We start from the raw sequence: 13,088 nt of genomic DNA, 5'->3' as shown, positions 1-13,088 counted from the left end.
GTGACCTGGGTCTGACCACATATGCCACTGTGACATTAAAGATGTATTTCAATAATGCTAAGTCTCTTCCTCTACTCATCTCCTCTCCTTTACCTGAAATGGGGAGAGACTAAACAGACCTTAGATAGTTTATAGCTATAGCTTTTGACTTTGCAGCGAGTGTCAAAATCAAGAGTAGGCAGCCTTAAACTCCTCTTGGCATAGCTGGCTGCTCGATGCACCGTGAGTATGCTGGTAAAATGTTTTCCTTAAGTCTCTCTCCCTGAAATCCTTTCCACATTCTCCTCTCTTCCCCCTTTCTCCTCCATCCTCCCTCTTTCTCGCTCTCTCAGACTCAGAACCGTATGAAGCTAATGGCAGACAACTATGGGGACGACCACCTGAAGACCGCCCCCGACCAGACCAATCACAAACCTTCTCCAGATCAGGTGAGTACCCAGTCAACCAAACATAATCCTATATATCTAGATCAAATGTGTTGTTGTGATAACACATCTGCAGCTTAACCAGAATACGCTTTCTTTCTCCACTATATGAAGTCATGCCAACTGTCTTTCTGTCCCTAAAGTGAAATTGAATCATCACTCCTAATATAAACAATTGAATCTTTCTTCAGCACCTAAACCTAAGTGTTATCTCTCGCACTATTTGTTCTGTCCCGTGCCCTTTTACTAACCAAGTGTTCTTTTCTAATGCTGCAATTGGCTAAACCATCTGTCCAATAGGATGATGAGGAGGGTATCTGGGCATAGCCAACCCTGTGCCCTCCTCCCCTCTCTCTTTCTGCCAATTTGTTCAGAAGGGTGAGCATGAATGAACGCCAGTCATCTGTCCATTCTTCACCTCCTCCCTGGCATGTTTTCTCTTACCCCATTGTTCAGTGTGTTAGTTCTGCTCCTCCATTTTGTCTTGTCATCCGTTTCTCCTCTCACCATTTTACTTTGGTTCATGCAGTGTTTGGTACATGTTGTCTGTTCTCACATTTGTAATTTCTGTGGGAATGTTATCACTGTTGTTAATGTGTTACCATGGTAATGGTGCTCTGTCAAGTTATGGCAACGCAATCAGTGTTTGTCTGCCAACCACATACTGTAGCTTGTGTCTGTGAACAACTGAGTAAATCAAATAGTCACACACACACACACACACACACAGCAGGACACACTTCTGTCCAACATACCATACTCCACATTCCCATCTCCTTAATGCATGTGAGATGCAGCCTTGTTCTTCTTCCTTCTTCCTTCTGCATGCTCCATGCTTTTGGTTTAGCATGGTTAAGCCTCTGAAAACACACTGGGACCTCTCTCTCTCTCTTCCTTTATCCAACTGGTTCCTTCATTTCTTTCTTTCTTTCTCCCCTCCCTCTCCCCCTTCCCATTGTCCCCTCAAGATGATCCCCCCTCTCCTGTCCCTGAGTGAAAATCGCAGTAAGCTGAAGCTCTACATCGACCACCTGACTGACCTCTGCCACGACCGAGACCCCAGCATCCTCAGTGATCTGACCCCGCCCGCCCACTATCACCACGCCAACCCAGCAGCCTGGGAGGAGGAGCTACACAAGTTGACTCTGGAGCAGGTAACAGTCGGTATTTAATGTCATAAGAAGGAATTCCCCTCGACCACGCCCACAAATTGGGGATAACCAACCATTATTTCTCATTGACTGTCATTGTAAAAGAGCCAACTTCGTCGTATATTTTTTGTTATACAGAAATACTAATCTGGAAGCGAAAGAAAAGCACACCTGTTTCGGCGAGATGCTGTCTAGCGGAGAAGAACACTTGAAAAAGAAAAGGAGAGCCGCACACACTAGGAGCTCAGATGCAATCATTTAATAACCTAATAACCAACAATTCGACAGACAAGCTTTCTTCATCAGGGTATGATGAAGTTGGCTCTTTTACGTTGTTGCAGTGAGTTGGTCCAGTCGGGTATGATGAAGACAGCTTGTCTGTCGTAACGTTGGTTATTAGGTTATAAAATGATTGCATCTGAGCTCCTAGAGTGTGCGGCTCCCCTTTTATTTTTCATACGGAAATACCAAAACATGCCGAAAAGCTGATGTGTTGTTCAATGTACATGTAACCTAGTCAAATCTACGAACCTATGGTTCATAATGCTCCCATGTAGGGAAATGGAGCCTTTGAGAAGAGCCCTGTAGCTTTAGGCTGTTCGGTGCGGAAGAGTGGGAAATTGTGCCTTCAGAAAGTATTCATACCCCTTGACTTAATCCACATTTTGTTACAGCCTGAATTAAAAATGGATTAAATATATTCTTTTCTCACCCAACAACACACAATACCCTATAATGACAGTGAAAACATGTTTGATAGCAAATTTTGGGGAGAAATGAAATATAGAAATATCTAATTTACATAACTATTCACATCCCTGAGTCAATACTTTGTAGAAGCACCTTTGGCAGCGATTACAGCTTTGATTTGGCTTGGGTATGTCTGTATCAGCTTGGCACATATAGATTTGGGGATTTTTCTTGCAGATTTTCTCAAGCTCTGTTAAGTTACACAGTGCCTTTGGAAAGTATTCAGACCCTTTGACTTTTTTCAAATGTTGTTACGTTACAGCCTTATTCTTAAATTGATTAAATAAATAAAAATCCTCAGCAATCTACACACAATACCCCATAATGACAAGGCGAAAACAGGTTTTTAGAAATTTCTGCAAATGTATTAACAAAAAAACAAACGCCTTTATTTACAAATGTATTCAGACCCTTTGCTATGAGACTCAAAATTGAGCTCAGGGACATCCTGTTTCCATCGATCATCCTTGATGTTTCTACAACTTGTTTGGAATCCACCTGTGGTAAATTCTACTGATTGGACATGATTTGGAAAGGCACACGCCTGTCTATATAAGGTCTCACAATTGACAGTTCATGTCAGAGCAAAAACCAAGCCATGAGGTCGAAGAAATTGTCCGTAGAGCTCCAAGACAGGATTGTGTCAATGCCCAGATCTAGGGAAGGGGTACCAAAACATTTATGCAACATTGAAGGTCCCCAGGAACACTGTGGCCTCCATCATTCTCAAATGGAAGAAGTTTAGAACCACCAAGACTCTTCCTAGAGCTGGCCGCCCGGCCAAACTGAGCAATCGGCGTAGATGAGCCTTGGTCAGGGAGGTGACCAAGAACCCGATGGTCACTCTGACAGAGCTCCAGAGTTCTTCTGTGGAGATGGGAGAACATTCCTGAAGGACAACCAACTCTGCAGCACTTCACCAACAGGCCTTTATGGTAGAATGGCCAGATAAAAGCCACTCCTCAGTAAAAGGCACCTGACGGCCCGCTTGGAGTTTGTCAAAAGGCACCTAAAGACCCTCAGACCATGAGAAACCAGATTCTCTGACCTGAATGCCAAGCATCACGTCTGGAGGAAGCCTGGCACCATCCCTACGGTGAAGTGTGGTGGTAGCATCATGCTGTGGGGATGTTTTTCAGCGGCAGGGACTGGGAGAGTAGTCAATTTGATCTATTTTAGAATAAAATTGTAACGAACAATGTGGAAAAAGTCAAGGGGTGTGAATACTTTCCGAATGCACTGAATGGGGAGTGGTCAGCAATCCTAAAGTCCTTCCACAGACTTTCAATGGGATTCACAAGGCTGGGCTTTGGCTGGGCCACTCAAGGACTTTCACATTCTTGTTTTGAAGCCATTCCAGCCTTGCTTTGGCTGTATGCTTGAGGTGATTTGTCTGGTTGGAACGTAAATCTTTGCCCCAGTCTGTCATTTGCACTCAGAAGCAGGTTCTCATCATGGATTGGCTTGTATTTGGCTCCATTAATTGTTCCCTTACCAGTCTCCCAGTCCCTGCCGCAGCATGATGCTGCTACCACCATGCTTCACGGTAGGGATGGTGTTAAATGGGTGATGAGCTGTGCCTGGTTTTCTTCAGACAGCGCTTTGCATTCAGGCCAACGAGTTACAATTTTTTCCCATCAGACCACATAATACTTTGCCTTATGATCTGTCTTTCACGTGCCTTTTTGCAAACTCCAGGCGTGCTGTCATGTGCCCTTTTCTTAGGAGTGGCTTCCGTCTGGCCACTGTCCCATAAAGCCCAGAATGGTGAAGTGCTGTAGACTGTTGTCCTTCTGGCAGGTTCTCCCATCTCAGCCAAGGAACTCTGAAGTTCTGTCAGTGGTCATTGGTCACATCCATAACCAAGGTCCTTCTTGCCTGGTTGCACAGTTTGGTGGAAACATTCAACACTCTAGAAATAGATTTATACCCTTACCAATATATATGCCTCATCACAATTTTATCTTGGAGATCTAAGGACAGTTTCTTGGACGTCCTGGTATAGTTTCTGCTTTGACATGCACTGTCAACTGTGGCATCTTAAATAGACAGGTGTTTTTTTCTAAATCATGTCCAAATAATTGATTTGGCCATAGGTGGAGTGCCGGCATGAGGGAAGCCATACAGTATGACGTTTTTCTAAGTAGTAATAACGCTTGAGAGCAGGCAATGTTGTAAAGGAATCTTCATGTACTTTTCTTAAATGTATACTGAACAAAAATAGAAACGCAACATGCAGCAAATTCAAAGATTTTACTGAGTTACGGTTCATATAAGGAAATCAGTCAATTTAAATAAAATCATGAGGCCCTAGTCTATGAATTTCACGTGACTGGGAATACAGATATTAATCTGTTGGTCAATTGTATGTTAGGAAAGGTAGGGGCGTGGATCAGAAATCCTGTCAGTATCTGGTGTGACCACCATTTGCCTTATGCAGTGTGACACATCTCCTTGGCATAGAGTTGATCAGGCTGTTGATTGTGGAATGTTGTCCCACTCCTCTTCAATGGCTGTGCAAAGTTGCTGGATATTGGCGGGAACTGGAACATGCTGTCGTATACGTCGATCCAGAGCATCCCAAGTAGCCTCAATGGGTGACATGTCTGGTGAGTATGCAGGCCATGGAAGGACTGGGACATTTTCAGCTTCCAGGAATTGTGTACAGATCCTTGCGACATATGGTGGCGGATGAATGGCAAGACAATGGGCCCCAGGACCTTGAGATCGTATTTCTGTGCATTTAAATTGCCATAAATAAAATGCAATAGTGTTCATTGCCCATACAATAAGCTCACCGCCACATGGTGCATTCTGGTCATGAAGTTGACATCAGAAAACCACTCTCCCACACGTTAATATATATGTGGTCTGCAGTTGTGAGGCCGGTTAGATGAACTGCCAAATTCTCTAAAACAACATTGGTGGCGGATTATGGTAGAGAAATTAACATTCAATTATCTGGCAACGGCTCTGGTGGACATTCCTGCAGTCAGCATGCCAATTGTACGCTCCCTCAAAACTTGAGACATCTGTGGCATTGTGTGGTGACACAACTGCATGTTTTAGTGGATTTTATTTTCCCCCAACACAAGGTGCACCTGTGTAATTATCATGCTGTTTAATCAGCTTCTTGAAATGCCACCCGTCAGGTTGATGGATTATCTTGACAAAGTAGAAATGCTCAATAACAGGGATATAGACAAATTTGTGTACAAAATATGAGAGAAATAAGCTTTTTGTCTGTATGGAAAATGTCTATCTTTTATTTCAGCTCTTGAAACATGGGACCAACACTTTACATGGTGTATTTATATTTTTGTTCCGTCGTTTTTGTAATTGACTTACTTGGCTGTCACAATAGCAAATGATCATCTTAGATATGTTGCATAACTACTTCCAGTCTTTACCTGCCCTTGAACAGTCTAGGTATTTAGAAAAGTTGCTTCTTGTTAGCTTGTCTATATGTCATTTTTACTTGCCAGAGATCAGCTGGGGAGACAACCCTACCAAATGGCCCCAAGTAGCCCACGGCGAATCCCACCTACTTGGTGGAATCTCCAGTTTTGCATAAATATCCAATTGCAGAAGGATATTCTAGCTTTAATTTGGATGGATAGCACACTAGTCCTTACTACAAGCTAACTAGCAAGCTTTATGCAATATTAATAGCTAGTTAGATATAAACAAAAATGTATTGAGTAACCAGACCCCACAGCTTTCCATTTTCATTGTGACGTAATAGCCTGAAACCGTGAGGTTCGTCTAACCTGGTCCTTCTCCTTGGGCAGTTGATGAAACTTAATTTGGTGGTCCTTTTTCTCTGACTAACAAAATGATACGCAATAGCTTTTCGGCATCTTAAAAGCAGGGCTTGCTAGTTAGTCTGTTGGAATCGTCCCTTTGGCTGAGAATCGTGATGTACATTCCATGCCACAGTCTGTCTGTTCATGCTAACATTTTTACATTTAGAATGAAAATGCTTTTAGGTATAATGTAGTTAGTTGATTTAAGGCGACAAGTGCAGTACCAGTCAAGTTTGGACACCTACTCATTCAAGGGTTTTTCAAGAGTGTGCGAAGCTGTCATCAAGACAAAGGGTGGCTCAATAATAACATATTTTGATTAACACTTTTTTTGGTTACTACATGAGTAATATGTGTTATTTCATAGTTTTGATGTCGTCACTATTATTATACAACGTAGAAAATGGTACAAATAAAGAGAAACCCTTGAATGAGTAGGTGTGTCCAAACGTTTGACTGGTACTGTATGTTACAAATAACCAAACAAGCATATCCACAGGCGGGCGAGGGTGCAACTTTGATTTTAATAACGACTTGGACTATCCCTTCCTCTCTTGTTCCCTCTTTCTTTCCCTCTTTATCTTTCTGCACTCTGTGTTATCTAATGTTTTGATTTGCCTCAAGAAAAAGTGGGGTTGGAGAAGTATACTAACGCATTATCTCTCTTCCTTAGTTGGAACTGGAGTTGGAGTTGTGTGAGAAGGAGAGCGGGGAGCTGCAGGAGTATGCCAATTCAGTGCTGCAGCAGATCGCTGACTACTGCCCTGACATCCTGGAGCAGGTGGTCAACGCGCTGGAGGAGTCCTGCTGACCGCTCACCTTTACAGACCACCTCATGACCCCGCATGAGCTTCAGGCAACCTTCCTCCCATTTATTCACACATGATCAGGGCAGAGGGAAGACTGGGCGATTGTACTGCACCCCCACATGCCCAATTATCATTCCTGGGGATATTGACCAGCCTGAGGACATGATGATGATGATGATGAAGAACAGCCACAAAGTGGCCTAATGGTGGAGGGATGTAGCGGCATGCCAGTCATGGGTTGTGTTCAGTAGGGCACGTCATACCAAAACGTTTTGAAAGAGAAAACACAGGTAGCACTTTCAAAATGTTTTCTCTGGATTCATCCCTACTGACACAACCATTGTTTTCTCTTTGAATCTAAACCAGTGTTTTTCTGAATGGTGGAGTGTCGTGGAATAAAAATATTTAGGAACCAGTGATTTAAACCACGTTTTTTTTTTGCTATTTTATTTCCTTTGATTGGCCTTCAGAATCTCCTATGTGAGTTACTGGACAACAAACCTTTTCCCTCAACTCCCCACCTAGATCTATTGCGAGAAAAACCCCTAGCTGAGTTTTGCTGACTAAATGTAAGGCTTTAGCTATGGCTGACGTACTGCGTGTTCTGTGAACGGCTCGTAAGACAGAGGGAAGAATCCTAACTTGAATTTCCACACACATTTCCCATTGACATCAATGTCTAATTTATGTGAAACTGAGGTACACTAGCTTCTCGAGTTAGGGAGAGAAAGAGAGCGAGCAGTTGATTTGAATGGTTTTGCACACAGCACTCTCTTCTATATGAGGTATGCAATGTTAGTTTATTTTCAGTCATAGCCAGCATCCCAAATGATACCTAATTCCCCACATTGTATACTTATTTTGTCAAAGGTAGTGCACTAAACAGAATAGGGGGTCATTTGGGATGCTACCATAGAGTGGCCTTTGAGCGTGCACAGGGATCAGTACTGGACCTAAATGAGGGACCTTTTTTATTCCTCAGTTCTATTGGTGCTACAGCATGGCATAAGACATCAATAAAGATCTAATCCACCAGTCACATGATCTCATCCAAAGTTTCTATAGATATGACTTTTAAAAACTATAATTGTTTCATTTTTTAAATGGAATTACATTCCCTTAGATGTAAATGTTGCGCGTTCACTGCATCTGTCCAACGCTTCAGAGCTAAATATGGTTCTTAATGTAATGAGATTATAGGGAATCCTAGTTAAAAAGACATGACGGTCACTTCTCAGTGGGTTTGAACTTCTTAAAATCCATTTGTAAATAACTCATCAAATACGTGCAGTGACTATATAAAGGTAACCCAGTGGAAGATGTTGTGAATTATGTTTAAAAAAGATATATATAAAAATACACAAGTGAGAAGCTAAAAGCAGTGCAGTCCCGTGTGTCCCAATTTGTCTGCAGACAAGATGTATTTGACAGTACTGCCATAAGTCGTGAAGTCGTGTTCTATAAATATATATACATATACAAAGTATGATGTTGACCATATGGATATATGCATTGAAATGTTTGCACAGAATCGTGAGGAGCAAGTCCCTCTGAACAAAGTTGTGGATCGTGTTCTCAGCTAAAACTAGAGAAATGTGTCAAAAACGTTTGTCTCAAATTAACTACAAACATTTTCAAACCGTGACTATGTAGAGGGAGACTTTTTTTGCATTTATTTCTAAATTGTTCATTTTTTATATACACACTTTTGCCACATATGTAAACCTTTTACCCTTAGGTTCCAGTGCTTTGTTTTTTCATGTCTGAGATGTGAATGGGTGTTTGTGGGAATGACGCTCCCTAGACTGTGTTCCTCTTATGTTCTCTCACATAGTAGTCTGACCCTTTAGGACCGAGTGGTCTCCAAACATGTTTGTCCTGTGGCCTGATTAGTGAGAGTTGTGCTGTATAGAACAGACATCACTCTCTGCCAGTCTGGCATTTTGTAACTGCAATATACAGTGCATTCCTATGCCAATCAGTCAATGTTTGAACAATAATAAAACACCTACAGATCAGCTTGCTCTCCAGGACCAGAGTTGGAGACAAGGTTACTGTTCAGGTTCTTTTATCCTGCCTCTTGTCTATAGGCCCTATGATGATACTCATTTTGAATCACATCCTGGCAATCCCAGAATAATGACTGACCTGACAAAATCACGAGGTCAAACCAAAGGGTTCCACTCCTCAGCTTTCACCTATCCAGGTCGTTAGAATATAGTTTGATTCTAGGAAGGAGGAACCGGGCCCTAGCCTGTGTATCCCTGCCTTTGCCTTAATGTCTGTGGACTCACCATTCTGTGATAACTTCATATTTTTCATTTTGGAACAGTGCTTGCTGTTAAAGGGGCTACTACTACCAAAGTCATGGTTCACTTTTTTTGCATTTAAAGTTAATGTACTGCCTTCTGTGTTGATGAAAAAAAGTAAAACTATGTAAAAAGAAAAGATGAGTATTTGCATTTTGTATATGTATGTAAATAAATATATCCTATCAATCTTTGACTCTGGGGATTTGTTTACAGGAGCACCATGTGTATATTTATCAGCAGAATTAAGTAACATTTGTCTCTTTTAATATCTGCCTCAATTGCTAAGAATGGTTTTCATTCTCTCAGACTCTGTCCTGCTGTTAAGCCAGTAAGGAGATGAGGTCAAATGTGACTTCTGGATAGGTGTGTGTAAGCAGTGACAGAAACTCCTCTTAACACCATGGTAGGTGGTAATCCACCATTTTACTTACATATGTATCAGGTTCAGATCAGCACACAAAGGAGATAGAAACAGAGGGCCCGATTTTGTCAAACTGGTTGTGCAACCTCAAACCTATAGTCAATCTGGTCATAATTGTTTCTGGACCAGGCATATTATAGAGCAATAATGTTCTCAACACCCTGCACCAACTGCCCTGTATTTACAATAGGTAGACCACTTACTGGACAACAGAACTCAAATGAAGAAATTTCCCCCCAATAAACATTGTGCGTTTTTATTAATAAATATCACTATCGTATGAATATAAACATTTTAAATTAGCCTTAACACTCATATCTTTCCTTGGAGGCTTTACAGGAGAAAATATGTAGGTTATTGATATGTTGCATACAGAAATACATATTCTTGATAACCAAGGACAAGATAAAGGGCTTTATTCAATCTATCGCTGAAGCATTAGATTGCTCAAAGATTTAAAGGTTATTTCCGATTGTGCCGACATTTGCAGCGTTTACCGTGAAGGCAGTCTCCACTAACGTGGGAAAAGTGCCTTCAAATTTCAATCATGCTGTAACAACTTCCGCGATACAGATTGAATTGAGCCCAAAGTCTATTTCCACTCTCCATTCTAAAGTTCCCAGGAGGAAAAGGCAGTTTACCCCTGTCATATCCACACTGTTCATGTTGACAAGCTGGAGTAAGGCATATTACAATGTTTGATACAGTGTAACTCCTCAGGAATGGGAACTACCAATTAAAAAACAAAACACTTCAATTTGAAGTACAATGTTCTGGACTACAGCCATTCATTAAAAATACCTTCATTAACATAAGCAAAATACTTTAGCTGAAGGAATCCCCTGCTCACACCTTCAATCCAAGACGTTAACGCCTTTGTGCAGTGTTAAGGACTGTGTTTGAACAGAGATGTTTTGCATGAGTCATGTCTATCATCAATACTGGTAAACAGTTAAAGGGAAAGTTTAAAAATGAGTTCGTTTTGCATGGAAAGATGCTGTGGTAGTGTGGTTGTGTCCCAGACAGTACAGTTTCTTGAATGGATGAGGTAGCTAGTCAAAACCTTATAGATGTGATACAGGGACAGGATAGTTAACACTGAAATAAGAAAGCAATTTTACCAAAATAAGGGGTGGAATATTGCTGTGACAGTGAATGTTTAAAAAGTGTTTCCTTCTGCTAAAATTAAGTCACAGTATTGTAGCTATTAAAGATAATGTAATAGTCTACGAGCTGTTCCGCTCAGGTAATCTCTGTGGATGAAAAATATTACAGTGAAAACCCCACTTGGCAGTTCATCCCAGTTTGGCTTTCACCTAACTTTCTCACTCTCCGTCATCTGCCAGAGTCCCAGGTTTAAAACTTTAAGGCACGGGAGCTGCGTTATCCTCTCCAGGCCCCGCTTGGTGATTTTGGTACACCCATACAGGTCGATACCAGTGAGCTGCGTCAGGTGGTCAGCAATTAGCTCCAGCCCCTTGTCAGTGATGCGTACACACTGCCCAATGTTCAGCGTCTTGAGCTCGTGCATCTGACGCACCATCCGGTTGATCCCGTCGTCACTGATGTGGCAGGAGCACAGGGACAGAGACTTGAGCTGGTACAGCCCCTGGGCGATGTAGGCCAGGCTCTGGTCACCTATCTTGTCGCAGAAGGAAACATCCAGGCCAGAGAGCTGCAGAGACCCCATGGCCAGGTGCATGATGCCCATGTCACTGATGTTGTCACAGGACCGCAGGTTGAGGCTTGACAGGTGATTCATGTTCGACAGATGGATCATACCTGCATCCGATATGCCTCCACAGAAGCTGAGGTTGAGCACCTTGAGCTTGGCTAGTCCCTTGGAGACGTGTTTGAGGGACAGGTCTGTCAGTTTCTGGCAGTCCTGTAGTGTCATCTGCTCCAGGGAAAGGCAGCCTTCGGCAGCGCTTCGGGTCATCCCAGCCAGGTGACCAATGCCGACGTCTGACACATGCCTGCAGCTCCGCAAGTTAAGGCTCTTGAGTTTGTGCAAGCCCCAGGCAATGAGAAGAAGGCCTGTGTTGGTGATGTTACTGAGGCCTCCAAGTTCCAGCACCTCCAGGTTTTTGAGATACTGGGCAATCCTACCCAGGCTTGAGTCTGTGATTGGTTTGCAAAGGCTGAGGTTGAGGATTCGCAAGGACGGGATGTCTTGAACAAACGCATGTCCGAGGCCGTTGTCCGTGAGGTTAAAACAGCCACATAGGTTAAGGCTTTCGATGTTTGGCAGCCCCTGGATTACATAGCTTAGGCTTCGTCGCAAGCTTAGGATCTGGACCTTCCTAATGCCTCGGGTATGGAGGCTGGGGAACAGGGACGGGTTGGCCCTCCGCAGATGCAACTTCGCTTCCACCCCCCTCCACACAGACTTGTGATACGAAGCGTCCCTCCAGGCCGCACACACTTGGGCAACCCTACCTTTGTCCCTTACGTCCAAGTAACTGAAAATTATAGCTAAAATTTCCGGGAAGAGGCCAGATATGTGCGTTTCCATTTCAAACATGTTTGGAAAGGGAGAGGTTAGATAAAAACTAACCAGGTATCCGCTTATTCGAGTAGGCTAGCTAACTGTTAGCTAGCTAAATTAGGTAATGTTACTCAGGAAAATAACCTGTTCAAAGTCCAGCCATCTCTTCATAATGCATGTCCAACAAGAAGTGTGGAGGTTGTGTTATAATAGCTAGGTTATAATGATATTATTCTAATCAAATGAGATAGCTAGCTACGTCCTACAAAAACTTGGGATAGCTAACGTTAGTTAGCGTACTTAAAGGCGGAAAACAGTGACGGTCAGGCGACTCTACCCAATTTCAAGTCAGATGACCGCTGTCGTTCTTCAAACGGATCCAGTCGGTCGTTCATTTTCAAAACAAAAAGTAGAAATGTATTTATGAAAACCGCAGTATCTGTTTCTTCTGTGTCATCGATTAAAATACAACGTTTCTATTAGCATTTCGGTTCTGTTGTGGGATTCTTCCTGTGCAGCCTTTGTCTGACCAACCATTTCAAACTAGCTTGCTACGCAGAAACAGTCAGCAGCACTTCCTTGCTTTGGTGGGGTACAAAAACAATACACATAAACGATTGACATTAATACGAGATAAATACGATAGAGATAGATACGTAATAAATGTAATAGGTCCAAATTAACAACATAAATATTAAAAAGTTAGACATGTTACACATAATCACTTTTCTCAGAGATTCTAAAGGATTTTTTGTGAACCACCCCTTTTAATTATTGGTTTCGCCCAATTAGTAACAAGGGAGCTGTCCCCGAAAGCGACTTGTGTTTTTTCTACTTGAACCACATTCTTTTAAATAAGTAATTTGTTATATAAATACACAATTTCATGAGTTTTAAAGTGAGTGCCCATACTCAGGAATGGGCAG

General features: G+C 42.3%; 2 protein-coding genes across 5 annotated transcripts in view; one reads left to right on the top strand and one right to left on the bottom strand.

Moving 5' to 3' along the window:
* Positions 1-9,439, top strand: part of LOC124035829 (ELKS/Rab6-interacting/CAST family member 1-like) — a 34,126-nt gene extending 24,687 nt beyond the window's left edge. For 2 of the 4 annotated variants that reach the window (XR_006838806.1, XR_006838804.1), the window contains 3 exons: positions 333-428; positions 726-803; positions 1,394-1,530. Coding sequence is in view for 2 of the 4 variants with exons in the window: in XM_046349616.1 (XP_046205572.1) it covers positions 333-428; positions 1,394-1,579; positions 6,806-6,943 (420 nt within the window). In the remaining 2 variants the exon portion in view is untranslated. Of the gene's footprint in view, positions 1-332; positions 429-725; positions 804-1,393; positions 1,580-6,805 lie in introns of those variants that run through there. The other 2 variants (XM_046349616.1, XM_046349606.1) reach the window with 1 other exon arrangement.
* A 477-nt stretch (positions 9,440-9,916) lies between these two features.
* On the bottom strand, positions 9,917-12,878 carry LOC124003569 (F-box/LRR-repeat protein 14-like). Its single transcript, XM_046311966.1, has one exon. The coding sequence runs from the start codon at positions 12,196-12,198 to the stop codon at positions 10,987-10,989; it is 1,212 nt and encodes a 403-aa protein (XP_046167922.1). The 5' UTR covers positions 12,199-12,878; the 3' UTR covers positions 9,917-10,986.
* Between the last annotated feature and the right edge of the window lie 210 nt (positions 12,879-13,088).

This window comes from Oncorhynchus gorbuscha, linkage group LG01, assembly GCF_021184085.1.
Source record: "Oncorhynchus gorbuscha isolate QuinsamMale2020 ecotype Even-year linkage group LG01, OgorEven_v1.0, whole genome shotgun sequence".
In the NCBI taxonomy this organism is placed as follows: Eukaryota; Metazoa; Chordata; class Actinopteri; order Salmoniformes; family Salmonidae; genus Oncorhynchus; species Oncorhynchus gorbuscha.
Note: the sequence above shows the minus strand (reverse complement) of the source record. Positions and strands in the feature narration are given on the sequence as shown.